The 27,201-nt window shown below is 42.0% G+C and overlaps 2 protein-coding genes across 2 annotated transcripts; both read right to left on the reverse strand.

Annotated features, from left to right (window-relative positions):
* Nucleotides 1–1,555: 1,555 nt before the first annotated feature.
* rabggta (Rab geranylgeranyltransferase subunit alpha) lies at nt 1,556–15,384 on the reverse strand. The gene is made up of 17 exons (XM_079505050.1): nt 15,256–15,384; nt 14,507–14,559; nt 13,332–13,442; nt 12,656–12,780; nt 12,127–12,314; nt 11,137–11,394; nt 10,692–10,775; nt 10,363–10,445; nt 9,679–9,774; nt 7,757–7,862; nt 7,332–7,383; nt 7,147–7,235; nt 5,495–5,583; nt 5,289–5,405; nt 4,750–4,863; nt 4,489–4,576; nt 1,556–2,594 (listed from the first exon to the last, which is right to left on the reverse strand). Exons 2-17 carry the CDS (start codon nt 14,507–14,509, stop codon nt 2,446–2,448), a joined length of 1,752 nt encoding a protein of 583 aa, XP_079361176.1. The 5' UTR covers nt 14,510–14,559; nt 15,256–15,384; the 3' UTR covers nt 1,556–2,445.
* Nucleotides 15,385–18,462: 3,078 nt separating this feature from the next.
* LOC306926223 (GTPase IMAP family member 8-like) lies at nt 18,463–26,556 on the reverse strand (the record flags this gene model as incomplete). Its single annotated transcript, XM_079505486.1, has 5 exons — nt 18,463–18,581; nt 18,673–19,527; nt 19,935–20,633; nt 21,021–21,725; nt 26,541–26,556. 5 exons carry the CDS (start codon nt 26,554–26,556, stop codon nt 18,463–18,465), a joined length of 2,394 nt encoding a protein of 797 aa, XP_079361612.1.
* Between the last annotated feature and the right edge of the window lie 645 nt (nt 26,557–27,201).

The raw sequence follows: 27,201 nt of genomic DNA on the forward strand, positions 1-27,201 counted from the left end.
CTTTGGAAAAGTTACACATATAGCATGCCCAAAATAGGGATGCTAGGTTGAAAGAGGTTAAAAATCAGGGCACATCGGCTGCTTAATTGCCAAGAACCATATCGTCAAAAAAGTCAAATAATGGCCGATATATCGTACAGGTTCTCGATAAAACGTCTAAATGTTTAATAATCCTATTTCACAGGGATTTTCTTTGGGGAAAAAAAGAAACCCAGGATTAAATTGAGTAAAATGTGGATGCCCAAAGATAGAGGTGGCCTTGGCCTACCAGATATGAGGACATACAACATATCTTTTGAAATGGCTAAATTGTCTAAACACTGGAGTGGGTCAAATTCTGAATTAGACTGGGTAACTATAGAGAGAAGCTTGGCTTCACCATTCCGCCCAATTGATGTTCTGTCAGTCAGTGAGGAGGAAGCCCAATCTGAATCCGATAATTTCACACTCAAGGAGTGTATGGGGGAAAATTCATAAAGAGTATAAAATCTTACATTATAAACAACCATACTCATCACTCTGGAATAATCCTAAAATACGTATTGGAAAGGCATAGATATATTGGAAAAAATGGCAAGCAGCAGGGCTTAATACTATTGGTGATCTATTTGAAAATGGGGCTTTTATAACTTACTCAGATTTAAAAGAGAAATTTGACCTTGGAAATGATGGTACATTCTCGAAATATTTACAAATGAGACACTGTCTGGGACTGCCCAGACAGTGTCCAGACACTCTTGATACTGTTGAAAATCCACTAGTTGAATATCTAAAATTACCACATGAAGCTCATACTGCAGGCCAGTCTCAAATTGATTTGGCAGAATTTGGCAGGTTGACATTGAAAATGAGCATTGGAGAAGAATTATAGCAAATGTAGGAAGTGGAATTAGAGAAGCAAGAGGGACATTTATTCAGTATAAGATTATTCATAGATATTATTTGACACCGACTAGATGACTTAAAATGGGAATCGCGGATAATAACTGCAAAGAAGAAATTGGCACATATATGCATATAATTTGGGACTGTCGCATAGTATACCCTTTCTGGTGTAGGGTACTGAATTCCTTGAGAAATGGGTGTGATTGACGTTGCCCAGGGATCCACGGCTCTGTCTATTAGGGGACAGAACTGCTGTCCCTGGCATACCGTATCTAAACATGATTTCACTATTATAAAGGTTGGACTTGTTACCGCTGCCAGAATAGTGTTGCGTCATTGGAAGGTCCCCAGAACACCTGGGCTTAAAGAATGGAATGAAGAAATGATCAAAATAACATCATATGAATATATGTTGGGCAGGGTAGATGCAGAAAGCAAAATGAAAGATACATGGGATGAGTTCTGGATGTATATGAACCTTAAATGAACATTCATTTTCTTGCTGTTATTTTTCTTCTTTTTTATTTTTATTTTAACTGTTATGTTTCTTGGACTGGCTATTTGTAAGGTTTGTAATGTTGATGCTGCTCTGTACTGAACCTAGAACTTGTACGATTTTGAAAAACAAATAAAAACTCCTATTTCACTGACAAAATAAATACACAGAAGACTTGTTGGGAGGCAGTGACATGATGTGTGCCGTTTTATTATGGGATCAGTGCCTTACTGTGAGTGTAATGTTATAATGTATTTGTAAATGCTTTGCACAACTGTAAAAAGAAAAAAACTATACGAACTACACGATGCTCTGACAATTATCTAACATAAGTCTAAGTCCCCAGATCAACAGTTTTGCTTTTTGAAGCTTACTAGAAGCAGTACAGTGGCAGTGATGCCCTCCTATAGATGGGGTTTCTATGTAGCCTACATGCATTTGTGTGTCGTGTTGTGCACCACATCTGTATACCCACGTAAATAATCGAACCAATGTAACTGAGTATGACGTGCTCGCAAATAAAACAAGTAAACAGTCAGACACGTTACGTGTACACACCCACGGACATGAGCGCACACATTCATACTTCATGTTTGGACTTTGGTGAGGGTGGGTTTAAGCACTTTAAACCCTACTACAGTATGACCTCGGTCCCCCAGGGGTCTATACTTTGTCTCCTCTCTACAAGCTCACAACATGATGTGTTGTGAGCTTGTAGATCTGATATTTCTGCTATATATTGTGACATTCCCAGAAAAGGGACACTAGGGTCCATTTGATGAAGTGAGGTCGTTGACAGTATTACTCCCGTGTATGTAGCAGGCATTACATTCTCTCAACATTATGCTACAATGTAGCAGGCATTAAACTCTCTCAGGTCGGGCATTACACAGATTCTCCAAACAAGTGAACAAGTGGAATAAATAGTTGTTGAAGAGTGAGTCACAAGACGCTTGGAAATAGAACAGCCACTTGTTCTTCACAGATATCATTGCCCAGAGACATGGATTAAAAACAAACAGATGAATACTGATGGCAGTGCTGCCCCCTGCCGGCCGTCCCCGTCACAGCAGGAGGTCGGTAACCGAGGGCAGCAGCTCGGCCAGCTCTGATTGGATGTTGGCAGTCTGAGTGACGGGGTTGCCACGGAGATCGAGGCGTGTCAGCTTGGGGCAGGAAGCCAGGGGCTGCAGGTCAGCCAGCTTGGCTATTTCTGTATGCTTGAGTTAATTCATAACAACTTATGTTTAAAGATATGTATTAGACACTATGATTTTTCAGATGTGCAGGAAAGAAAACCTCTTAATTGAAAATGTTTGTTGGTAGGGATGCACCGGTAGGGATGCACCGAGTATTTGGCCACCAAAACTACTCGGCCGAATAGTGGCAAAAAATGCATATTCGGCGGTTCCCTCTCCTAAACAATTAGCACAGTAATGTAGAATTACGATCGCTCTAAATGTATGTTCTTGCTGTTATACGTACAGCCAACCAGTTGTAGAAATCTCAGATTTAGGCTTTAACCTTTAATTTTTATTCAAATCTAAGATAATTAGGGTTTATAGAAGATGCTTCTGAAGATTGGGTTAAAGTTATTGGCCTCTATGGAATCCAAATGACTGACATTAGTCGTGGCGACTGAGAACTTGGGTCAGATTCGAACCGGGGTCAGCTGCGAGAAGGACAGACCAAGTTGAAACTTGCAAAGACTTGCAACATAATTCACTGCAACATTATCAAACTGGACAGTCTACACCAAATATCTGAGACAGATTGCCATATACACAGCTTGCCACATCAAGTCAACCTTAACTCAGTGCTGTGACTTTGGAAGAGCATCCCTGCGGGATATGTAACAGATAAACAGGAGAAAAATCATAATATTGGCCGTGGCTTATAGATTCAGAAAGTTAATGCTTCGTTCCGATTCAAATCTCATGAGACTCAATCAGCCGTCTTCAGCCAACCTGTTACAGGATCATTCTGACTTATTGATGTGAGTTTTCTCTGTATTTTTGATGTGGTCTCTGAAATTTATATTTCTAAGAGACAAAAGACATTGTGCAGCCTCAAGACCATCCTAAAATTAAAGTAAAATGTACAAACCTTATAGCGATTATCCTGTTTCCTAACTTAACTTTTCAACAAGGTATAGAGGGAATCATGCAGCTATTAGAGTCAAGTATCATACCACAATAATATAGAGCGTAGAGTGAATTTGTTATCAGTGCAATAATATAATGAGCAAAGTAAAAGAATATTTTAGTCTTAGCCTAAAAATAGATATACTTTGCACCTTTTGTACCCGTTTCGTACCTGTTTTTGAATTTATGTACAGTATCATACTTTGTTTTCCCTGTATAATTTAATGTATTGTGTGCTTGTTTTTATGTTTTTAATTTGAGGGCGGGGGGACTTGAGGTAAATTAGCATCTTTGCTAAATCCGGTGTATTTACATTACATTTATAATGCATTGTTAATTCATATGCGGTGTCCCTTCTAAATAAACAAATAAAGTAAAAGTACGTACCATATCAGAACCATACAGAGAACAGCCCTCTGCTCCTACTCCTATGCACTCATTTACAATTCTATTATAGTCTTCTGTCCATGCAGCTGACTGCTACCACCTGAACCTGATGACAGCCTCACATGACATTACTATGCATCGTGGGTCTGAACCTGCCTCAAGGCCTCTAATGCATTTAAGCCCTTCTCTATGTCATGTGTACACTCTCAAGGCCAGTCCACACCAATGCAACTAGTCACAACTTGCACTCTGGACTGACCAGTTGCAGACCTGTGCCATTTGGGGATAACGGTTGCAAGTAGTTGTTTTGGTGTGGACTGCCCTTCAGAGTTACATGTAAGGGTCCACTTGGTCCCTGGACCCCACTTTGGCAAGCAGTGAAGCACCACTCTAAAGAAATGCCTTAATTACTGTAGAGTATATACTTCGTCGCGTGAGATATAATAGTGACAAATAGCAAAAATAGCTGGTCTACAATCTCAGCGCAACGTTTTGTGAGCTGGTAGATCTGATATTTGAAAATGTTTTAAATTGGGTCAAGAAGCCTAAAAATGTGAGATTTTAATTCAAGGATACTGTTGTTTTTTAACACAACTTCTTCCAGTCTGGGCAGGTGATAAAGTCCATCCAAGTCCTGTATGGAGTTATTATCAGCCTCGAGCACCTGAAAGGAAGACACACTTGTTATCCGATTTATTGCACAAGAAAATAAATCAATGTGTAAACACAATTTCCCTGTAATAATCTGACCACAATGAAATGATGAACAAGATAAGGAATGAGCTGCCAGCATTCTATGTGTGACAGATATTGGTGTTGAAACCAAAGCTTATTTACCTCCAGGCACTGTAGCATGGCCAACTGAGGAGGCAGCCTCAGGAGCTGATTGGAGGACAGATTAATATGGGTAACCAATAGCAGCTGGTCCAGGTGGCATAAGGTTGTGAGGTTCTGTCATAAATAAGAGACAAATTACTTACAGTAGTACTTACAATAGACTACAATTTACATCATATAAAACTATGAACTACACAGTACTAGTGTAGACAGGACAGTGAGGTTGTGACTCGTAACAGAAGTGAAAGTAGTAAAATTGTCATTAGGGCTGCAATGCTTATTTACAACTATGTAATTCAATTAGATGATACAATTAAATGTAAATAATAAGGTAGTTATAAATGGTAAATAGTTATCAGAGTCCAAATGGATATCTTGAAGTTGCTTAAAATTGTATAAAACCACTTAGTGGTACTCAAACATATTTGCTTTTTATATTATATTTATATTATATAAAGACAAGCATCCCAATTTCTTTCTAAAATTGTGCTAATATTTGTGTGTCAACAAAACACTATTTGCCATAATAACGCACTAACCTTGTCAGAGATGCTGAAGACGCGTACTTCGGCGTACTCCATTTTGAGAATGGTGTTTTCTATCATGAACTTACTGCACAGGTCACCGTAGTAGGCACAGCGCATGGAATCCACTTCCTAAGGCACAATACAGGGCAAAAAGGGCTGGATGGGCTTTCTGCACAAGCACACAACGGGTGCACGAGATTGTACGAGACTGTACTTACTTTGAGTGTTTGAAAGTGAGCCAGGGTCTCTTTCTCATATCCCAGCGGGTCCAGCGCTCTCATCAAGAGGATGATTGTCAACAAGCACCCTGCCGAGGAGAGGACAGAGAGAGAGAGAGGTTCAAAGACGACATCATCATCAAGGGAGTCTGACAGGATCCATTTATGGTTTCACTGGAAGTAAAAAATATTCCCTTTTTTGTTTCCCATGTTTAAAAAACATTAGGATTTTCAACAAAAAAATCACAATCACAATGTTTTGAAAACAATTTAACGAAATAATAATAATAATAAAAACCTATTAAAGTAGTAGTGAAAATAGCAGATCTACAAGCTCACCAGTTGTAAATCGTCTATTTTCTCTAGTTTGGGTCTCGGGGAGACATCAAATGTGTTTCGAGCTAGAAGGAACGGGAACGACTGGTCTATTACTCATATATAAAGCTCTTAATGATCTTGCACCTTCTTATCTCCATGATTGTCTGCCTAGATATGTCCCTAACCGCCCCTCAGGTCCTCCACTGCTGGCCTACTCCAACTCCCCAAAAGGGTGGCTACTAAGAAATATGGTGAGGCAGCATTCTGCTTTCATGGGCCAACAGCCTGGAATAAACTACCACTGCGGATCAGGCAGGTACCCTCTATAGACATCTTTAAGACACAGCTTAAGACTCACCTTTTCATTCTTGCTTTTAGTTGACTTTTAAAATATCCGTTCTTATTTTTGTACCACTGCCTTTGCCTGATTTCCCACTGTGCTCTTTGCTATAGAGCGTCGCAGTCCCGCCTCCTACCCTGGACCAGGAAATGAAACCCAATGCATTATTCTCATAGACATTTCTTAAAGTATTTATTTAAAGACGGTTACGCCGCGGACAAAGCCAACTCGAGTCGTGACAACTCATGACAACACAAACAATATTTTGGACCAAACAAATAATTAGAAAGAAGAAAAAAACGGCAGGTTACAACACTTTTTTTGTTGTTTTTCTTCTTTGTAATTATTTGTTTGGTCCAAAATATTGTTTGTGTTGTCATGAGTTGTCACGACTCGAGTTGGCTTTGTCCGCGGCGTAACCGTCTTTAAATAAATACTTTACGAAATGTCTATGAGAATAATGCATTGGATTTCATTTCCTGGTCCCGGGTAGGAGGCGGGACTGCGACGCTCTATTGTCCTATTGTTTTAACTGCATGCCTGTTTTAATGCCGTTTTGTTTTGATTTTGTTTTTATTATTTTTTCTGCTCTGTAAAGCACTTTGAGCTGCATTTATGTATGAAATAGTTGATTGATGGAGAGCATATGTAGGCCTGGGTGATTGGGGAGCGGCATGCACCTGGTGGACAAACCAGTTTTTAACCAGACAGACAACACAGAAGAGACAAATGCCAGAAGGAGCTGTTTGTAATGTACCATCACTGCACTTTAAAGGAAAGGAAATACAAACCAAAAATGACATTGAACCTGTGGACAATCTGTGTCTTTGATCTGCGTACATCCATAGTCCCTAGGTGCATCAGTGGGTTTGTTGGCTACGGTAGAAATGTTTGGAACCAACAAAGAGCCACAACATACATCAAGAACCGTCCGACCGACCGACTTCAAACGCGTCACTGATTAATTCAAATTAAATGACGTAAGCATACTTACATTTATTGAGAGGTTCCAGCTCCTGGAGTTGATTACAAGACTGCAGCTCAGACTGTAAGACAGAGGTCTTTTCCACTGACAGTTCACTCCTGCAAATTAAGAAAATCACACACAGAATTCTAACTTTTTTCAGCAAAGTATATGACGTGCAGAATCACCAGACAAACACATGCATGTGCACGTACCTGAAAAGTTCCTGGTCAGTGGCAGAATCACGACACCAGCTCTCAGTTCGACCTGGGGACGTTAATCCATTAAAACCGGGAAAGCATCCGTGTCAATTTTAGATTTTACCTATACTGTATACACAGCAACATGAAAACTAGTAGTATTTAAAACAGTAGTTTAGAACAGCCGTTCTCAAAAACAGAAAAGTGTATATAATTTTGAATTTCTTTTTTATCATCTCTTCTAGGGGTCCCTGGCAAAAACATTTTCAGAACAGTTTGAGAACTACTGATTTAGAAGGCATTTGTAGAATCTACCTCAGGTCTAAAAGGATTAAGAGCATTGAAGATAATGCTAGTGGGATTGTTATGTTATATATATATATATATATATATATATATATATATATGCAAATATATATAGATATGCAAATATATATCACCTGTGTAAAGTGCACAGTCTCGATGTCTATGTTTCTCAGTCCAGTGTACAGTGATGTTATGTTCATTGTTGAGGTCACTGATGGTCCCAGGGGGCAGGTCACATATCTGAGGCCAGGTTAAGGTTCATGAATCAACAGACACGCACTGGCCCAAAACCAGTGGTAGAAATATACTCATATACTCAATGGTACTCATATACTCAATACTGCCATGTAGAAATACCCGGTAAAAGTCTGGAGTTCACTTGAGTAAAAGTACAAAAGTATTGGTATTAAATCTACTTAATAGTACCAAAAGTAGAAACTAGTATTCATTGTGCAGAATGTTGTATTTCACAACTTTTCAAATGTATACTGGCTATTTTAAAAAGGCCAAAATGTGTATAGGGTTGAAGTGGTTAATAGTGTATGTTTTATTTTAATCAAAATCTACAATCTAAAAATTTCAAATTATTGTAGTGGAGTAAAAGTATATTAATTTCCTCTGAGCTGTAGTGGAGTAGAAGGAAAAGTACAAAAAATTGGAAATACTGCAGTAAAGTAAAACATACCTCTTGACACAATACACAATGCATTTCCAACTGAATAGATTTTCAGAAAATGATGATGCCAATTCGCATAAATCAATCAGCATTGCATAGTCTTTCTCCATAGGTAGAGATTTCTTTAGAGCAAGTGGCATGCAAAGAATGATTAAACAAAGAAAGGTAATAACTAACAGAATGTAGCTTGTACAGTATCGTGGGAGTCATGTTTTAAGGCAACAAGCATTTTGTTTGTGTTGGACATAAATTATGTCTAATTAAATGCTGTCAGTAGTACATACAGTTCAGCTGAGGTGAGTCAGAAGATTTAATACATCCAGCAGAAATAGTTCCCTCATATCGTTTGACAAGGAAAGCTACGCAAATATTTTAAAACATAAAAGGTTTAAACAAAGACGCCCAGGGCTTGGTGTAAAGCTGTAATCTGTGACTTATTTAGGTCATTAGGTCATATCATTATCCTTGTCTTAGGTTTATTTGTAATGTTTTCTTTTTCCTTCTTTTCTTTTTCCATTCCCTTTAATGTATTTTATATTTGTAAATCTGTGAAGCACATTGGGTTGCACTTGATGTATGAAATGTGCTATACAAATACAGTTTTGATTGATTGATTGATTGATTATTTGAATGGATAGAATTGATATTTTAATTTAACCAATCTGTATGGTAGAGTATATTAGTACAATATAACTATCACATCAGCAGTGGTTGGAGGCGGTGTACCTACTCTTCCATTGATACATTTAGACCCTAGTGTCGGATAGGACACCTACAGTATGGGTTGACAAGTAGTACTGGATGAAGGTCATAAGCCCAGTATCTCCCTTGGTCATGTAGTACTGGCTGAAGGTCATAAGCCCAGTATCTCCCTTGGTCATGTAGTACTGGCTGAAGGTCATAAGCCCAGTATCTCCCTTGGTCATGTAGTACTGGCTGAAGGTCATAAACCCAGTATCTCCCTTGGTCATGTAGTACTGGCTGAAGGTCATAAGCCCAGTATCTCCATTGGTCATGGGGGGAGACCAGTATCTCCCTTGGTCATGGGGGGAGACCAGTATCTCCCTTGGTCATGGGGGGAGACCAGTATCTCCCTTGGTCATGGGGGGATTCCTTCTTGGAGGAGCAGTACATGTTTGGTTTCCCGTGTGGGAGACCCGGGTTCGGAATCCTGGGTATCACAGTTGCAATTGCAACTCTCCGAAGAGGACATAGCTTCAAGGTTCACAGTTCAAAAACTTTATACGGCAGTCCATCAATGCAGGCAATAATGGAAATTTGTCTTAAGTTCAGACAGTTAAGACTGTCTGAACTTAAGACAGCGACATAACTCTAACTACTAAACCTGTCAACCTAGTGTGTGATAAAAGCGAAGGATACCCAGACAGGGCTGTGCTTGAAGCGAGGATGGACACTCCTCCATTCCACCCTCTGGGGCATGCCGTCCAGCACCAGCAGCAGCCCCACCGACTTCGGCTGGTAGGAACAAAGACACGGACGGGAGGAGGTGAAGAGAATGTAGGTCACAGTTGAGGGGATGTACACAGTCAAAATCCCCAGCGTACATTTAACACCGGGATTGTACGAAATGTAATTAGGTTACATTACATTTGTACAATCCCAGAGAATCAGAATCAATCTTGATTACCACATCACAGGTTTTCAGGTGTAAAGAAGTGGGTGTGGTTTTCATGTGCGCTCCATCATTTTTGTTTGTTTCGTGAGAAGGGAAAGACAAATAAAACAAAATAATAAATAAATAATAATAATAAATAAATACATTTATAATTATTATTATTTAATAATAATAATAAATGTATTACTAAATAGTATAAATAAACATACAGATAGCATACAGTATGTAGTAGCAGGTATGTACATGACATTTAGAGCATTGCATGTAGATGAGCTGCCTCACTACTTTAAACTGGGAAAGGCATTTGGGAAACCAAAGAGGTACAGATGGTAACTTTACACTGAGGATTTTACAGTAGGTATAAATAAATCAGGTACAGTCTGAGAGACCTCCATTTTATTGAGGACAAAGAGAGAAGAAGTACCCACATTGACGGGCCCAGAGAAAGCCACGGCCACTCTCTCCTCCTCGCGGCTGACGTACACGCAGCTTATCATCTCCTCGCGCTCCGCTGCAGCACGGAGGAAACAGAGGGTGCAAAAGAACCAGCATGATGCCACAGTGTTGGCTAAAGCAGGGGTTCCCACACTTGTTCAGCTCGAGAGCTCAAAGAGAAATGTGATGTCTGATCCAAACGTACATAAATACATCGTTTTTTTGGGGAACAAAATAGAAAAGTCTGAAATATTATTTAATTAATTGTAAAACAAAGTATTTTTGTATTTTTTGTAATGAATTGGATAAGACACACACACACCTCTGCCCAGCAGCCACCGGTAGTAGAACCAGGCACTCTGGTCGTTGGGGTCGGTGAAGAAGGCGTTCTGTACAAGCTCATATTCTGAAAAGAGAAAAAAAAAAACACATTGGATTCATCTGTATTGTGGGAATGTAATTGTGTGTTATTGATCAAATTGATGAGTAAATAAACAACAATAAATACTATATTATTATTGACCATCAAAGATCATCAATTTCAGTTTTGTGTCATGTACATTTTTGAGTGGTGTAAACCACTCCTACAACTGGCTTTGTTAGTCTGTGCAGAAAAAATGAGCATGGTTGCTATGTTCACCCTGTTCACCCGGGTGTGATTTCATTACGTCAGACATGATTTCATTACGTCAGACAGGCTATATAAGACCTTACACCACTCAGTTCACACGGGTGTGATTTCTTTCTGTTCAATTCAACGACCGTACCTTTGAGCAGCTGCTCCTCGCAGACGCGGTGAGAGTGGGTTTGCGGGGAGGGCGGCGGCGAGGCGTGGCGCGTCCGGCGGCAGGGCTCAGGGGGCTCAGGGGACTCCGGGTGGAGCAGGGGCAGCAGGGTGCTGCGGTAGTGCCAGCTGGAGTAGTTGGAGAAGTTGGAGCCTATGAGGCGATCGGTGAACTGCAGCTCCTGGTCCACGGGCACGCCGGACATCTTGACCACCATCCTCCGATAGTCCCAGCAGTGAACTGGGCGAGAGAACATGGTACGATATGAGGGGCTGCCTATTTATAGCTTCATGTTTAAATTAACAGCTTAGGACTTAGGGTCTTTTTTAATGATATAAAACCGCCCTGTCAAAAAAATTTTGACAGGGCTAAATCTACGTCGCTGTCCATGGTTTTGATCAAAATGGCAATGTTCTGTCCTCATTTCTCCAAGCATCTCCAAGAGAGATCAGATGTGACATCGCAAGGTAGTAATGGAAAATTATACCTCCCGGTTTGGGGGGGGAAATGGCACCTCTAGCGCCTTTATTTTGAAAAATTCCGGCGCACTGGAAGTGTTAACCACTATCACTATTGTGGGGCAAATGTTCTAAAAAATAAAAAAGAAAGAAATGACTCAAGTCATTATATATCCGCTTGCATTCCATGTCTTGCATATTGTACCTTAGCTGGGCTTTCTGTAGTCGCGTTTGCAGTCTCTAGTCATGGTGGGTGGAGAGGAGAGCGGGCTTAGTGTCCCATTGGCCATGAGCCGTATAGGGCTAGTCTCCCATTGGCTTAGAGGCCAGCCAATCATGAAAATCTCGCCACTACATGGCTACTGATACTCAGGGCTATCATTGATCAGCTTTGCAAGCTGATAAAATGAAACACTACGGTTAATATGCTTACTTGGTGTCCAGGTCTGAATGATCAAGAGATCAGGTACACAAAATACATTTCCTTTCAATCCACCAGCAGTCCAGCACTCACAGTTGCGGTCGTCCTGACTGAGGCAGAGGTCGCACAGGCTCAGCTCCCGGGCCCAGTTGGGTCGAGGCAGGCGGGTGGACACCCATCCGCGGTGGTGCCAGCTGCCGTAAGACTTGGGGTTCACCTTCAGACAGGACTCCAGAAAGGACAGCTCAGCCTCATATATCTTCTGCACCGCGTCCTCCTCCCTGAAACAACGCATCATTGTGAAAGTTATTCCAGTCATCCAGAAATAAAAATCCCAATATTTATAGAGTTTTCTTTTAATTTAACCACATTCAACCTTGTGTCCCTAGGTTTATGTCATTATAGGCAGAAAACAGACAATATGCAAGCTCACGTTGTCTTGTCACATCACGTGAGCTAACATTGCAGGACAACATTTAAAATGTAGTAGTAGTAAAAGTTAAACCATACCAACATAACAGAAAGACAAACATTAACATAAAAAAACACATTGATGAAGTTTAGGAGAATAAGAGAATGTCTCTGAATATCTAGGGACAATTTCCGGGGGCTCGAATCTAACCTGACAGTCTCCAGATGCGTTAAGATCTCTCTCCTGTAGTTCCACAGGGTGGCAAAGTCAGGATTGGACGACAGCAGCTGCTGGGTCAGCTGAATACCCTCCTCATCCAGGATACCCTCCTTCCTCTAATAATTATACACAATTGAGGAGAGAAAAGACATTTAGATAGCAGAAAAGACTTTGTGTGGGTATAAACATATTTCAAATAGATAGTGGTTTGCATTATGGGAAGCTATAAAAGAGACAAATAATTGTTCTGTCTTTATGTAGAAGATGTAAATCCAATATAACTAGCACATCTGCAGTGGTTGGAGGTGGTCTGACTGACTACTCTCGCGTTGCAAGGCGTTGTGAGCTTGTAGATCTTCTATTTTTCACATTATTTATCTGTGGAACTGAATCAAACTTAATTGCTTGTCAGGGTGGGGGGTTCCCAACTTCATTTTAGGGGGGTGTTCACGGCCTGAAAAGGTTGAGAACCACTGCAGTAAGACACCTACTGATTGGTTGAAAAGTAGCACTTCATGAAGCTCATAAGTGCCATATCTCCCCTGACCAAGGGAGGATTGCCTCTCCATTGAGCCGCGGTAGATCTTTGCCAGACGCAGGTTCAAATCACCAGTACGACACGAAACGTACGGATTGCCGCTTTAAAATGCAGGCATTCAAAAATTACCTTCGAAAAACAGGCATCTCTGGCAGCCACATAGATCTTTAATTTCTTCTCTCGTTCTTTCTTCTTCTCCTCCTCTTGCTGAGCGGTGGATTTGATTTTCACTCGACCGTGCTGTGGGGTTGAGAGGGTGTAGGTACAGGTTACAGTTCACTACTGCGCTGTAGTAACAGCGTTGCTGTTGGGCAGAAACCATATATGTACATGTTTCAACTTATTATATTTATTGCTCTCAACAGGCCAGAAAACTAAGGCCCGGCCCTACCTGGGCCCTCAATTAAACCCTGTACACTCAAGACACTGCCCCCGCTGCCACCCTTAGATCTCCATATATGGAGCTGACCTGTTCTGACATTCCATATGTTGATCTGACCTCATCAAACCCTGTAGACTCAAGACACTCTCCATATATGGCCAGTACGGAATTCATTCCATATGTTGATCTGACCCTCCATGCCAAAGCACCAGCGCTCACCCAGCAGTCTGCTGTCACCCAGGCGAATATGTTGTTGATCTGACCGCCCCATTCCAACGCACCAGCGCTCGCCCAGCAGCCAGCTGTCACCCAGGCGGATGCGTGCACGCGACCCTTAAAGGGTGAGGTCGCTTCTCGCCCTCAGGCGTCTTACTGGTTAAATAAATGTAGACACTACTTGGTTGTATCAGAGTGTCACGGAAAGCTTAGCTTGAATATCAGCTATTTTCACCACTAAGTGGATAACTGTGTCTATGGGTTTTATAAACTTTTGTTTTAACCAATGAAAAGTATTAACAAGTGCTTGTGACTAAACACCTGTGGCTACTGGCTAGACACCTGAGAGATGGATTGCTGAGGTGGAGCGCAACACCTACCATCAGCTCCCAGTACTTACTTTGTTACCCAAGTCGTGCTACTCATACGCTTGGAAGTACGAGTTGGAAGTGCCCAAACTCAGAACCTTGTGGTCTAAAGGTGAGTGCTCTACCAACTGAGCTATATTACACATCTATGCACAATATTATAGAATGACTGCCATGCCATGGGCAATCAAAATGTAGGCATGTCAACACCAAAGAAACAAGACTGTCACTAGGGGTGGGACAAGTACAGTAACTCACAATATGATACGGTGACGACATTTGGCTCACGATAACATCAAGATACAGAATATCTGAAATCGAATGAATGAATTTCTTACCATCCTTGTGGGTTGGGATCCGGGCACTCCTGGTGTGGGGGTGGGGGGGTCACCTTTAAATGAACACTGAGCATTAACTGTGTAGGCCTACATTGATGGTAGACAGTGTCTCCAGCCACAGTGCATGGCAGCTCTTTTGGTTAAAACATAAAATCCACTATATTCTGATAGTAATCAGTGTTTGTTCAGTATTAAGGGTCTCCCTAGCTCTGGTCCATAACGCTATGGACCAAAGCTAGGGTCTCCCATCTATCCAGCTCTTTAATGAACAGTAAATACATTTCCAGGTGGGTTGCCAATTTCACCCAATAAGCATGGATGGAGTACCCATTTATCAGCTTCAGTTTTAGTGTTCCAATACCAATTACTGTATGTCTGTTCATTTATTTGTGTCATTTCACTTGTTTATCCTGTGTCCTGTATGTTCTCTCTCCTGATTGTATCAAATTAGTAGCCAGACCTGAAAATGAATGTTCTATTTAAAGAGCTGGAGAGCTGAAGAAACACTCTATGATTACTATCAGAATATAGACCTATTAACACTTATTTGAACAAAAAGAAAATCACTTAAGGTATCTCTAACATATTTAATGCACACAACCCCCCACAGCCATTTACACAGCACTGGGCTGGGCTCCCAAGCAAGCAGCTCATTCACAACAACATTTAGATTCAATAACAGTAACGTTAGCATGTGTCTATATAGAAAAACAAAACGAATTCGAATCTATGAAAGTAAGATTACTTACGCAAGTTCACACAGCTAAATTGTCTCCGTTTACTTTATGTTTTATTTCGTAATACGGTTAGATTTGTCTGTGTCACTCTAGTAAATTTGACTACAATTTCTCTGTGTTCCGTCTCACAAAAAAGACGTCATCAAGTAGTTCAAGCAGGCAAGGATGGTGTTCTGGCGTCATCTAGTGGACAAAGTAGCAAACAACAGATATGAAAGGGATTATGAGGTTATAAATCAGTAATAATGACAGACACAAGTGGTGGAAATTAACTAAGTACATTTACTTAAGTTCTGTACTTAAATACATTTTGAGGTATTTGTACTTTACCTGAGTATTTCCAATTTCCAGTACTTGTACATCTTAGAGGCAAATATTGTACTTTTATTCCACTACATTTATTTGAAAACTGGTTAGGCTACTAGTTACTTTGTAGATTTTCATTATTATGACAAAACATACACTAACCACTTCAGCCCTATATACATTTCGGCCATTTGAAAATAGCTGATCTACAAGCTCATTCTGCACAATGAATACTTTTACTTTTGGTACTTTATACATATTGATGCCAATACATTTGTACTTTTACTCAAGTACATTCCAGACTTTTACTTGTAACAGAGTAGTTCTATAGTTCTAGGGGGAGGGGGGGTACTTTGAGGGGCATGTTTTGACATTCAAAATCAATTGGTTTAATAGACAATTCATCAAAACCCACATGGCATTTTCATTAACCCAAAATATATATTTTCCAAAACGAGAGTGGACAACGTACGCGTTTCAGCCTGGTTGGCCTTCCTCAGCGTTGACAACACTGAGGAAGGCCAACCAGGCTGAAACGCATACGTTGTCCACTCTCGTCAGAGGTAAATAAATTCATGTGAAAAGGACATATAATGAGTGCTGGAATTTTCTTCATTTCATACATAAATGAGAAAAAGAGGTTGTGCATCAGCAATGGTTTTCAGTGGAGTGCCAGACCCAAATCCAGTATACATCAAAAAACAGGAATTAAAAAAAAATCCAAAAAGTTAGCACATCCAAAAATTAAACAAGCGGTGGACAAAGTACTCACATTTCCATTTCTTTATTGGCACACACCAAAAAGGAACGCTTACGCGTTTCGGCTATGCAGCCTTCATCAGAGCATCTGCTCTGCTCTGATGAAGGCTGCATAGCCGAAACGCGTAAGCGTTCCTATTATGAACACACTTATAAGATATTATAATCTTCTCATAAACATGTATAATTATATTTATAAGCGCTGAGAATAGTAGACTGACTATGAGAGAGAGAGATGGGGAGTGCAGTAAAGGTCGTAAAGGTGCCCAGACCGCTACACAGCGGCCCAGGCCCATATCCTATTATATTTAACACTAGGTTTAAAAAAAAAAGGCCTAATATTCTTGTTGGTTAATTGGATTTTTCTTGAATGGTATAGGCCTCAGATATTTGAAGAAATATCAAATTGTTTGTTTGTTTGTTTGTTTGTTTGTTTGTTTGATTGATTGATTGATTGATTGATTGATGAGCGGACTGGCCTCATGCTTCCTTCTATGCATGAGGAGTCCAAGCTGCTTCTTTTCACCTGACAGGGGAGAGTTTCCCCGGCCGGACGTAGCGTGTGGAAGGAACACGTTATTCCGACCAGTTCCTTTCCCCTCCATCAGGTACCCTGGCTGGCCAGGGGAAGGTAGTTTAGAGACCAGGATTACTGCATGTTCTTGTGAAGGTACCTACCCTAGGCCTTGTGGACACACATGCAAACTCAAAGGCCCTTTCGCCACCCCGCCTCGGGGCACTGATGACACGGAGGAGAGAACACGCCCCCAGCGCCCACAGCGTTCCAAGTGGGAATCGGACCCAGGACCTTCTAGCTGTTAGGCGACAGCACTACCGACTGTGCCACCAATATATGTTCATGGATGCGGTGTCGTCCGAAGAAGATGCAGAATGCAAAGTACAAAAGCAGATTGAAACAGATGATCCGCTGTGGTGACCCTGATGTGAATTAGCCGGAAGAAGAGTTTGTATAGCTGTAAGCAGTAAGCTTGTCTATATTTCTGTGGTAATGGTAATAAACACAATGGACAGAGTAGTTGCATTTGTTTATTGTAGCAATTAAGCTAACTTATATTGCAATGGGAAAATATTGATTTGTAGTTGGCTATGTAGACTTATACATTTGTAATGCTCTTGAATATTGTTGAGTGCAAGTTAAATGTACATTGGTTTAAAATCAGCTTAAATGGTAACATTGTGAATTAAACGTTTAGTGAGAAAGCACTGTAAATGTGTGTCTGGTTTTACAGAACTTTTATAGCATCTCATACTTCTGTTCCCTTTCCTCCCTCTTATTTGTGCTAACACTAATGTATTGTTATGTTGTTTGTTATTTATGTAATGTTATTGTTATGTGTCTGGTACCATCAATAAAGTACTAATTGTACTCATTAGTGAGTTGGCCAGTGTTAAGACACACTAATGGGCATGTCAAAAGGCAGAAATAGGCAGAAATAAAAATAGGTACAACAGGTTGACATTTTGGGGTATATAATTCCCCTCTAGACTGTATTGGTAAATGATGCACAACGTACCGATATAGTAAATTAAAAGATAATTCAGAACCATTTGTATAGTTGTACATTGCAGAATAATATGAGTTTGACACAAAATCCCAAGGCACACCTGGACTTGTCTCACAGGTCACACCAGTGTGCCTCTGCCCTCTGGCTCTGCACACCGGTTGGGAACCACTGCTGTAGGCAAACTATCACATTTGACTTTTTTACATTGCTGCAACTTCTTCAGTCAAAAGACTAGGTCTACGGTTTGATTTGTCTTGAGGTGGCAGCAGTCCAATGAGTGTCGATAATCGACGCTCCTTTGTGCTGGGTGCGGGTGGCGGCGGTCCAATGGCTGTCGACATTTTACGCTGCTGTGGGTCGGCTGCGGGTGGCAGCAGTCCAATGGCTGACAGTCGGCGCTGCTGTAGGACGGCTGGCTTTGGTGTGTCCTGACATCCACTGCAGCCTTCAATTACTGTAAATAAACCAAGGCACACAGACACAGTAAAGTATTTTGTGTCATGGTCATGGTCATGAATACTACAAACTAACACGTGTTCTTAAGCCCGAGTTAGAATTCGTCGTCTGACAGTCTACACTGAAAATACTGTAGCTGATCTACAAGATGTCACAGCACATAAATTAGGTATTACTTACTAGTATTGAGCCTTTGCATCTCTTTGTCCAAAGTTTCAATTTCCTCAGCAATTCTCTTCTCGATGCCGTCTTCTTTTTTCTTTCCACCAATTGCTTTGGCCATGTCAACAACTGCAAACAGATCATCAACATGAATGATTCAAAAACAGTTGAATTTACGTTTATTCATAATGAAAAACCACCCCCACTATGCTATACTCACTGGACATTTTCCGCCTTGGTCCTCCTCCTCCGATTGTGGACATTTTCCGATTAGTGGGCTTCTCTCCTCCCCTCATCGGAGAAGTGGGCAGGGTTTCTCCTCCACTGATCTCGCTTTGCAGATTGACGAGCGTTCGCCTGAACCCTACCACCAGCTCCAGCTCCTTCTTCTTGTACTTCAGCTCCAGACATTCCTTCGTCTCTTCCTGTCTCTTCACCTCTTTCCTTCTAAACTTCTCCTCAAGCCTCTGGTGGACATCGTTCATGTCAGGCTTGAACGGCCGGCTGTCATTCACTGTCACCATCTCCTCTATCAGCTCAAACAGCCTGGTCACCTGGGCCTCGTCTGTCGTTTTCGTGTTGTCAATGACGTGGTACTGGTTCTGACACTTCTCTACCACCCAGTGCAGGGAGGAGCCCTCCCTCTCTATGTACTCCTCCACTGGTACATCCGCCAGCATGTCTCCGTAGGTGAACAGCAACAGCGTGTGAATCCAGACACTGTCATCGAACAGGCCCATGTGATCCTCCACAGCCCTCCGATGAACCTCTGTGAACGTCACGTCCATGGAAACGACCAGCAGAACAGCGTGGACTCCTAGAGGATTGAGAGACACACCTTGGACGATTTCTCTATCCATGTCTTGAGTGCCCAGTGAAGGATCATTACACCAGCCAGGGGTGTCGATCACAGTTATGAGTTGGCCGCCAACTAGTGACGTCTTGTCCTGGCAGCGCTCGGTTTTGTGTGTGGCAAAGACACACCTGCCCAGGAGGATGTTTCCTGTTGCACTCTTTCCTGCTGTTTTCGGGCCTAGCATCACTACCCTGATATCCTGTAGCTCATTTCTGGGTCCTGAGAAGACAAGAACATTAGGCCATTATATACTGAAAAACGTGCATGCTGTAGCTACTTGAAACCAAACAGTGAGATGTTACATACAGGTATTTCTATGTTTCAATTCAAATTATATTTAAGGAACACTTAAAGGTGCACAGTGGTACCTTTTCTGTCTGTTCACTGTGTCTCAGATGATGAATGTGGACAGCTCAAAGAGTTACCTGCCGATTATCTTTGTTGGGAATTTCAAGCTTACCACAGGCCACCTCTGAGACACGGAACCAGAATAAACATCATCTCTATTGACCATCATAGATGGACATTAAGTTGAAAAGGGTGAAGTTTTCCTTTAAAAGCTCATATATTTTCAAATTATTTTTACACTACTAAAGTAACATTTGAAAAGTAATTCTAAACCTTACTTTTGCGAATCTCTCTTTCTGTACTGACTTTAGCCTCCCGCAGTTTCACCCCTTCCTCCATTGCCTTTCTTTTATCCTCCATGCTCAGATAGATGATCTTATCTGGAACAAAAGGGTTGTTGCCATTCATAGCAAGCATTCCGTGGATTTTCTCCAGCAAATCTATGACCTGGGTGCCATCATGTGTATTCGTGTTGTCAAGGACGTGGTATCTGTTGCCACATTTGTCCACCACAGCCTGCAGGTCTCCTCCACCTCCCTCGATGTGCTCTTCTATGCTCTTGGCTCCCAGCCAGTCCCCTCTGGTGAAAACCACCAAGGTGTATCTCCACATGTGCTCACCAAGCAGCTCCAGGTGTCCAAGCGTCACCTCCCTGTGCTTACTGTCAAACGACGCGTCCGCATCGATCACCAGCAGGAAGGCGTGGGGCCCGGGGCGACACTTGAACAAGCTGCTTGTGACTGCCTGTTTGATCAGTCCAGGGGTGTCGTGGACAGAAAAGTCTTTCCACCAGCCCGGTGTGTCCACCAAGATCACAGCGGTTTGGTTGACGAAACCCTGGCGGACCACCGAGAGGTTCGTGCTCATCTCGTCGTTCTGCTCATTGATTCCCAGGATGGTGTTTCCTACGGACGTCTTCCCGACACGTCGGCTTCCCAGCAGAACCAGTCTGAGCTCTGGAAGTCGACTCGGGGCCTCTGTTGGCAAATTAGACAAAACGTAGTGATATAAGAATGCAGAATTATAGGAATGAAAATAAAAGTTGAATGTGTATTGTTGGGGCCAGTAACGAATGCCTGGTTCAGGCCAAAGATTTGTGACGAGATGACACTTTTAAGCCCGATTTGCACTTCATCGTATTGTATGATGGTGTCCACCGCTGAAAATAGCACGCGAAAATGATCTAGAAACTGAGCTTGTAGATCGTCTGTTCTGGGTGTCGGGAACATTTTAATCTGGGTAATCTGGGTGTCGGGAGCATACCGTAAGAATTAAATTGTTGAGACAATGAATTAGGTCTGAATTACGCCTATAATCCTCAAGGCCTCAAGGCCTACATCTATTTTGACTGTTGTACATCATACCTGGAATCTGTAAACTCTGCTCCTGGGCCCTCTGACATCTCCTTGCTGCTTTTTGGGCTGCTTCCCGTTGCTTGATTTCAATCATCTGAAAGAGAGGCTCGTCTACCTCATAGTAACCACCGTTGTAACACACCATCTCATCTATCATCCCCATTAGTGAGGTGACCTGCAACATGTCACCTTTGTCCTTGTTGTTGAAGACATGGTACCTGTGTCTGCATTCCTCCACTAACCAAAACAACTCCTCCCCCCCACTCTCCAGGTGCCTCTCTATGCTCATGCCCTCGAGGGAGTCCCCACGAGTGAACAGCACTAAGGTGTTCGCCCAAACCCTCTCACCCAGGAGTTTCATGTGCTCTTCTAGGGTTTTCCTCTGTGCCTTGGTGAACGGCGCGTCGATAGGAATAACGATGAGGAAAGCGTGCGGGCCGGGCAGACACCTGGACACGTGGAGCTTGAACTTCTGCTTGTCCTCCTCTGGGATCTCGGTAAACGAGAGGGAGGTGCTCCATCCCGGGGTGTCGAGCACGCTGAGCACCCTCCCATCCACCATCTCGTGTCTCAGCTCGGACTGGGAGGCTCTGGTACGGCCACACTCAAACCGCTCTCTTCCCAGTATGGTGTTTCCTGATGAGCTCTTTCCAGACCATATCCCACCGATCAGAATGATCCTAACCTCGGACAGAGTGATGCTCTCTTTTGTCTCTGTATAAGACAAAATGAATACATAAATACATTCCACAAAATAAAAAAGGTGAAAGGTAAGTGTTTGTTAAAACAAGACATATAAAACACATATAAAACATGTACACACTATTTAGGTATACACTGTGTGTGTGTGTGTGTGTGTGTGTGTGTGTGTGTGTGTGTGTGTGTGTGTGAGTGTGAGTGTGAGTGTGAATGTGAATGTGTGTGTGTGTGTGTGTGTGTGTGTGTGTGTGTGTGTGTGTGTGTGTGTGTGTGTGTGTGTGTGTGTGTGTGTGTGTGTGTGTGTGTGTGTGTGTGTATATAACAAATAACGTATACCTCGCCCTTTAGGGCAAGGTCGCTTCTCGCTGAAACAACAGGTCTGGGAATGCCCATACAGTATATGGACCTTTTTTTTAGGATTTCGGGCCGGGTAGGGCGTAAAATGTGTGAGTAAGAGAGTAAGTGTTGAGAAATAGTTTTCGCCAGCTGCCGAGCCCTAATGACTTTGGGACGGGCCCGTCTAGAGTGAATGGACAGGTACAGTATCAGTCGAAAAGGGAGACATCGAAAAGGAAGGACGGGTGGGGAGGATCAACATTTGGAATGTCAGAACAGGTCAGCTCCATGCATATATGGAGATCTAAGGGTTTGATGGAGTCAGATCAACATAGGTGATGATCCAGTCTTCTCCATGTATGGCTATCTAGTATCCAGGGTTTGATGAGGTCAGTGTTGTGATCATCATATATGGAGACGGACATGGCGCTTTGGCATGGGGGGTCAGATCAATTATGGAATGAATTCTGTGCTGTCCATATATGGAGAGTACAGGGTTTAATGAGGTCAGATCATATGGAATGTCAGGTCAGCTCCATATATGGAGGTTGGCAGCGGGGGCAGTGTCTTGAGTGTACAGGGTTTGATGAGGGCCCAGGTAGGGCCGGGCCTTAATTTTCAGGCCTGTTGAGAACTATAGTTTTCGCCGGCTGCCGATGACTAACTGACTGTCTGACGGGAAATGGAAGATTTCATAGCTAACGGCGACCTGCAGTCGCAATAACATCTCTAAAATCTTCTCAGGGAAGACTACTGCAGTCGTTTTTGAGGGGCAGCCCCTAGCTCCTATGTCCAGCTTTGAGGGTAAATTTGTGTAAACACAAACATTGTCTTAAGACAAACATTGAATGCCATTGACAACGAATGGCCATCCATCTTTGAGTGTTTGTTCAAACACAAACATTGTGTAAACACAAACATTGAAGATGAGGGGCGACTGTGGCTCAAGAGGTAGAGCAGGTCGTCCAATGATCCATGGGTCGGCGGTTCGAATCCCGGCTCCTCCTGTCTACATGTCGAAGTGTCCTTGGGCAAGACACTGAACCCCAAATTGCTCCCGATGTGCTGGTTGGTACCTTGCATGGCTTCCGCTGCAATCGGTGTATGAATGTGTGTGTGAATGGGTGATGTAATGCACAATCTATGTAAAGCACCTTGGATAAAGGCACTAGATAAATGCACCATTTACCATTTATGAAGGAGAGGACAAATTCTGATTGGCCGGAATGAGATGATGTATGATGATGTATGATAAAAGCGCTCCTCACTTTACAAGGGTGTGATTTCTATGTAGCAAAGTGTCTCAGTCAGGGTGATTCCTGAAGAATGCCATTCATTTAAAATGGGATCAATAAACGTCAACAAATATGTTTACACTGTATATAATCTTAGACTTAAAAGCCAAGGCAGTTGTTATATAAATAAATGCTCTGTGTAATCATCTGTGAATGACCCCTTTGTTAATAGATTTCAACAGACTTCACTCCTTGACCTTATGTCATATTTGTTTTAGATTCATGAGAATGTTTTACCTCCTAGACTAGACTTACCATAACAGCAGTAAGGAATGGCCTTCGATAATCAAAATATCCTCATTCCTGGAGGTCAGGAATAGGCTAGGAGTAACTCTTTCTACACTCTACAGTACATCCTTCAAAGGTGTTACCGATGATACTAAGGCTCTGTTCCATTTAGTGGATCTCAAACCTTTTCATTTCAAGGACCCATATAACTCAGATTATACCACAGGTTGTTTCGAGGAAGCAATCTGATTGGTTGAAACAGCCTTCTAGCCGTGGATTAAACCAGCACCATTCACCACCTAATCAAAACAAAGAATTCAGCTGCTCTGTTTTCCCAGAGCGCTAGCAAACTCGGTGGCTAGGCTAGCTAGTTTCTTGGGACATTTGTGGTCGTAGTGACTACATCTGTCATTAAAAAAATAATGTTTTTTTAATGACAGATTTTCGTAACTGTTGTATAATTGCAATATTACACTCGAAGGTGTGGTTTAACGTGATTATTGCCACTTCAGTGATGCTTGCGGAACTCGACTACGTCTTGTTCCTGACCGCATCACCGTCGTGGCAATAATCACGTTAAACCACACCCTCTCGTTTAATATTGCTTAAGTGTACAAATGGAACCGAAGTCTGACGTCACTTTCAGTAGAGGGCACCAACACACAGGTTCATGTATTTTTTTATTTGCATTGAAATCTCCATAGTTTAGGTCGCTTCATATAAGAACTGTGTTTGAAAAATAAACCGACCACCCCGGCCTTTCTGTCAGGGGAGTGGCTGTGCGTCGTTAATGATTTCCATTCATATTTGATACAGCCAGTTTCTGGAGAAAATTGAATTAATGTGGCCGCAAAAGCCTTGAAACTACATATGAAGGCAATGTCGCTGCTAATATACGTCACGCCCAGCTGTCAACACATTGCGTTCCTGAGATTCCTCGTTGACGCAAGCTCAGCTGGTGGTGACTCGACTCGTACTAACCACGAAACATTAAATATCAATAAAATAAAAATAAAAATAAACGTAATTGACATTCAGTTTCTGTTGTGCGACGGGCAGATGCAGCCACCCGTGTACCCGGAAATGTAGTCTCTGGGTTGTTGGACTCGTTTCTAACGCTTATTTTGTTACTCTTTGAGTATATTTGTACATTTCCACCTTCAGTTGATGCTTCATATCCATATGAGTGAAAAGGGAAAAGGGTGATCGGTTTATTTTTCAAACACAGTTCTTATATGAGGCGATCTAAAATCCCCCTATGGAGATTACAATGCAAATAAAAAGTACATGAACCTGTGGACTGACGCCCTCTACTGACAGTAGAGGGCAGTGACGTCAGGACTTCGGTGCTCTATACACTCTCAGATTTACACACCCATGTGGAACCCACTCTAAGGACAATAAGCCTATCTTACAGAATTTCCCCGCCCCCCTAAATACGCCCCCTTTCGGGGTTAGTGGTGATAGCGTGACGTCACTCCATAGACGCTACATGTTAACAGAGGTTATTTAAGAAGTCTACAACTTTTGTTTTCTCAAGGTAAGGTTTGTTCTATCTGCTCGACCTGATTTACCATCTTGTTTGCTTTGTAATAATATTGGTCTGTCACATTTTTACATTAGAAAATGTACTTAGATTCTCCGGAGAAAAAAACGTGTAAATGCCCATGTTAAAGTCACCACTATTTACCGGAAGTGGGCGTGAAAAACGGGCTGTGAGATAGGCCTATTGAGGCCTGCTGCACTGGTGTAGCAGAGTGCTTCCAGTGAGCCAACATGCACAACAATAGCAGCACCCTGACTCTGTTTGAACAGAATAGAACAGATCCTTCATTAGTATAATCAGGAACACCTGTGAAGGAAGTAGGGAAGGGGTGTGGAAGTAGGAAGGGTTCTGTGTGCCAAAGTGTGCCATGCGTGTCTGGCAGTGCCCTAGAAGGTTATTAATTTAAAACCTTTAACATTATCCCTGAAAGACTGTTCTTGCAAGCATCCCTATAGAGATACGCAGCCTCTAACCTCCCAGAACTTTATAATGAGGAAAAAGTTGTGGAGAGTTCATTATGAACATGATAAAATTCCCACTACTTATCCCAGAATCTTGGGTCGTGATAAATGGCTCATGATTTCATTTTCTACTTGTGGTATTAGATAGATGACCTAAACTATACTATTATATGCTTTGTGCTGCAGTATAAATCTCTGGTGTGTCCTACACTATCCGGTGCGGGACTAGCCTCGGAAACCCAGACGTTTTTATTTCCAGGGAGAAGTCCCGAGCTGAGTGTACTCTACTGTCAGTGGAATCAAGTGGATAAGAGAAGAACAGACTTTCAGCAAACAGGTACACAGCTTGACAAGCCGTTTATAACCCCTGTACTACTTTTATTTTATTTACATCTTTCTTTAATTTCTTTGAGGTGTGCTAGCTAGCCCCTCCAACGCATGGCTTACCGAAATTACATGTGGTAGCCAAGTCTATGGTCTTTAATGTTTGTTTATGTTTTACTTATCTTGTCCATTTAGTTTCTGTCCTAATTTAGCCTACTGGAAAAAGCTTATACAGAAATGATATTTTCCATAATTGATTCAGTATAACCTAAGTCAAGTTAAAAGGCATGGTTTTGGTGTGTGTCTAGTCTACAGCAGGCGTATCTACAGAAATGGGAAAATGATCAGCCCTGAATGCTAAACCCAATACTTATTTTACCACTAGTGCTCTTTCGGCACAGATATTTATTGCTACACAGTGCATTGTGAGCTTGTAGATCTAATATTTTCCCAAAAATGTCACCCCATAATAGGGTTCATGCAGTAAAAGTGTGTCTTCACAAAGCATCTTTATTATTGTAAAGCTTTTGACTGTACCTTAATTCCACAAATATCTTGGAAATTTGAAAACTTCAACAATTCTACTATACTGTACTAGTATATTATTATAGTATATCATAATCCATCTTGAAAGACTCACCAAGATCCTCTTCCATTTCTGTGATCATTTTCTTTCCTAACCCGAGGCGCTGGTAAGGTTTGTCTCCCAGAGCTCTATTGATTTCAGCCTCTCCCGGCAGCTAAGCCTCAGGTGTCAAAACAGTTTAGATCTTCTTCGTCACCATTAAACTTTACAGAATATTACTCTCCCAGTCATAATGCTGATCTGACTGTAGCTCGCTCAAACTACAGCCTAACCTACTGCAGTGCAAAATATATCAGGTGCTCTTATTTATCACATGATTTGTTTTTACAAAGAGACTCATCTGAATACTGGGAGGTGGTTTGGGAAACCACCTCCCAGCCTTCTTCATGCTGAAGAAGGCTCAGCCAAGGGTTCATTATCTGAGTGTGGCCAAACAGCTCCCCCCAGATGTGTTGACCCAGGTATATGTGACCTTTATCAGACTGAAATATGCTTCACCTGTCTGGGCTGGCCTCCCAAAACACTTGATACAGGAACTGGAATGTCTGCAGAGAAGGTGCTGCCGCATCATTGGGATACCAACTAACTCCTTCCCCCCTCTGGAGGCGAGAAGAGAGGAGGCCACTCTAAGGTCCAATGATCCAGGGCCTGGCTACACATACAAGTCGCTACTCACTACGGAATGGGAGGACAGTAGGACACTCACACAACCTGT

This window comes from Electrona antarctica, assembly GCF_951216825.1.
Source record: "Electrona antarctica genome assembly, chromosome: 7".
Classification (NCBI taxonomy): Eukaryota; Metazoa; Chordata; class Actinopteri; order Myctophiformes; family Myctophidae; genus Electrona; species Electrona antarctica.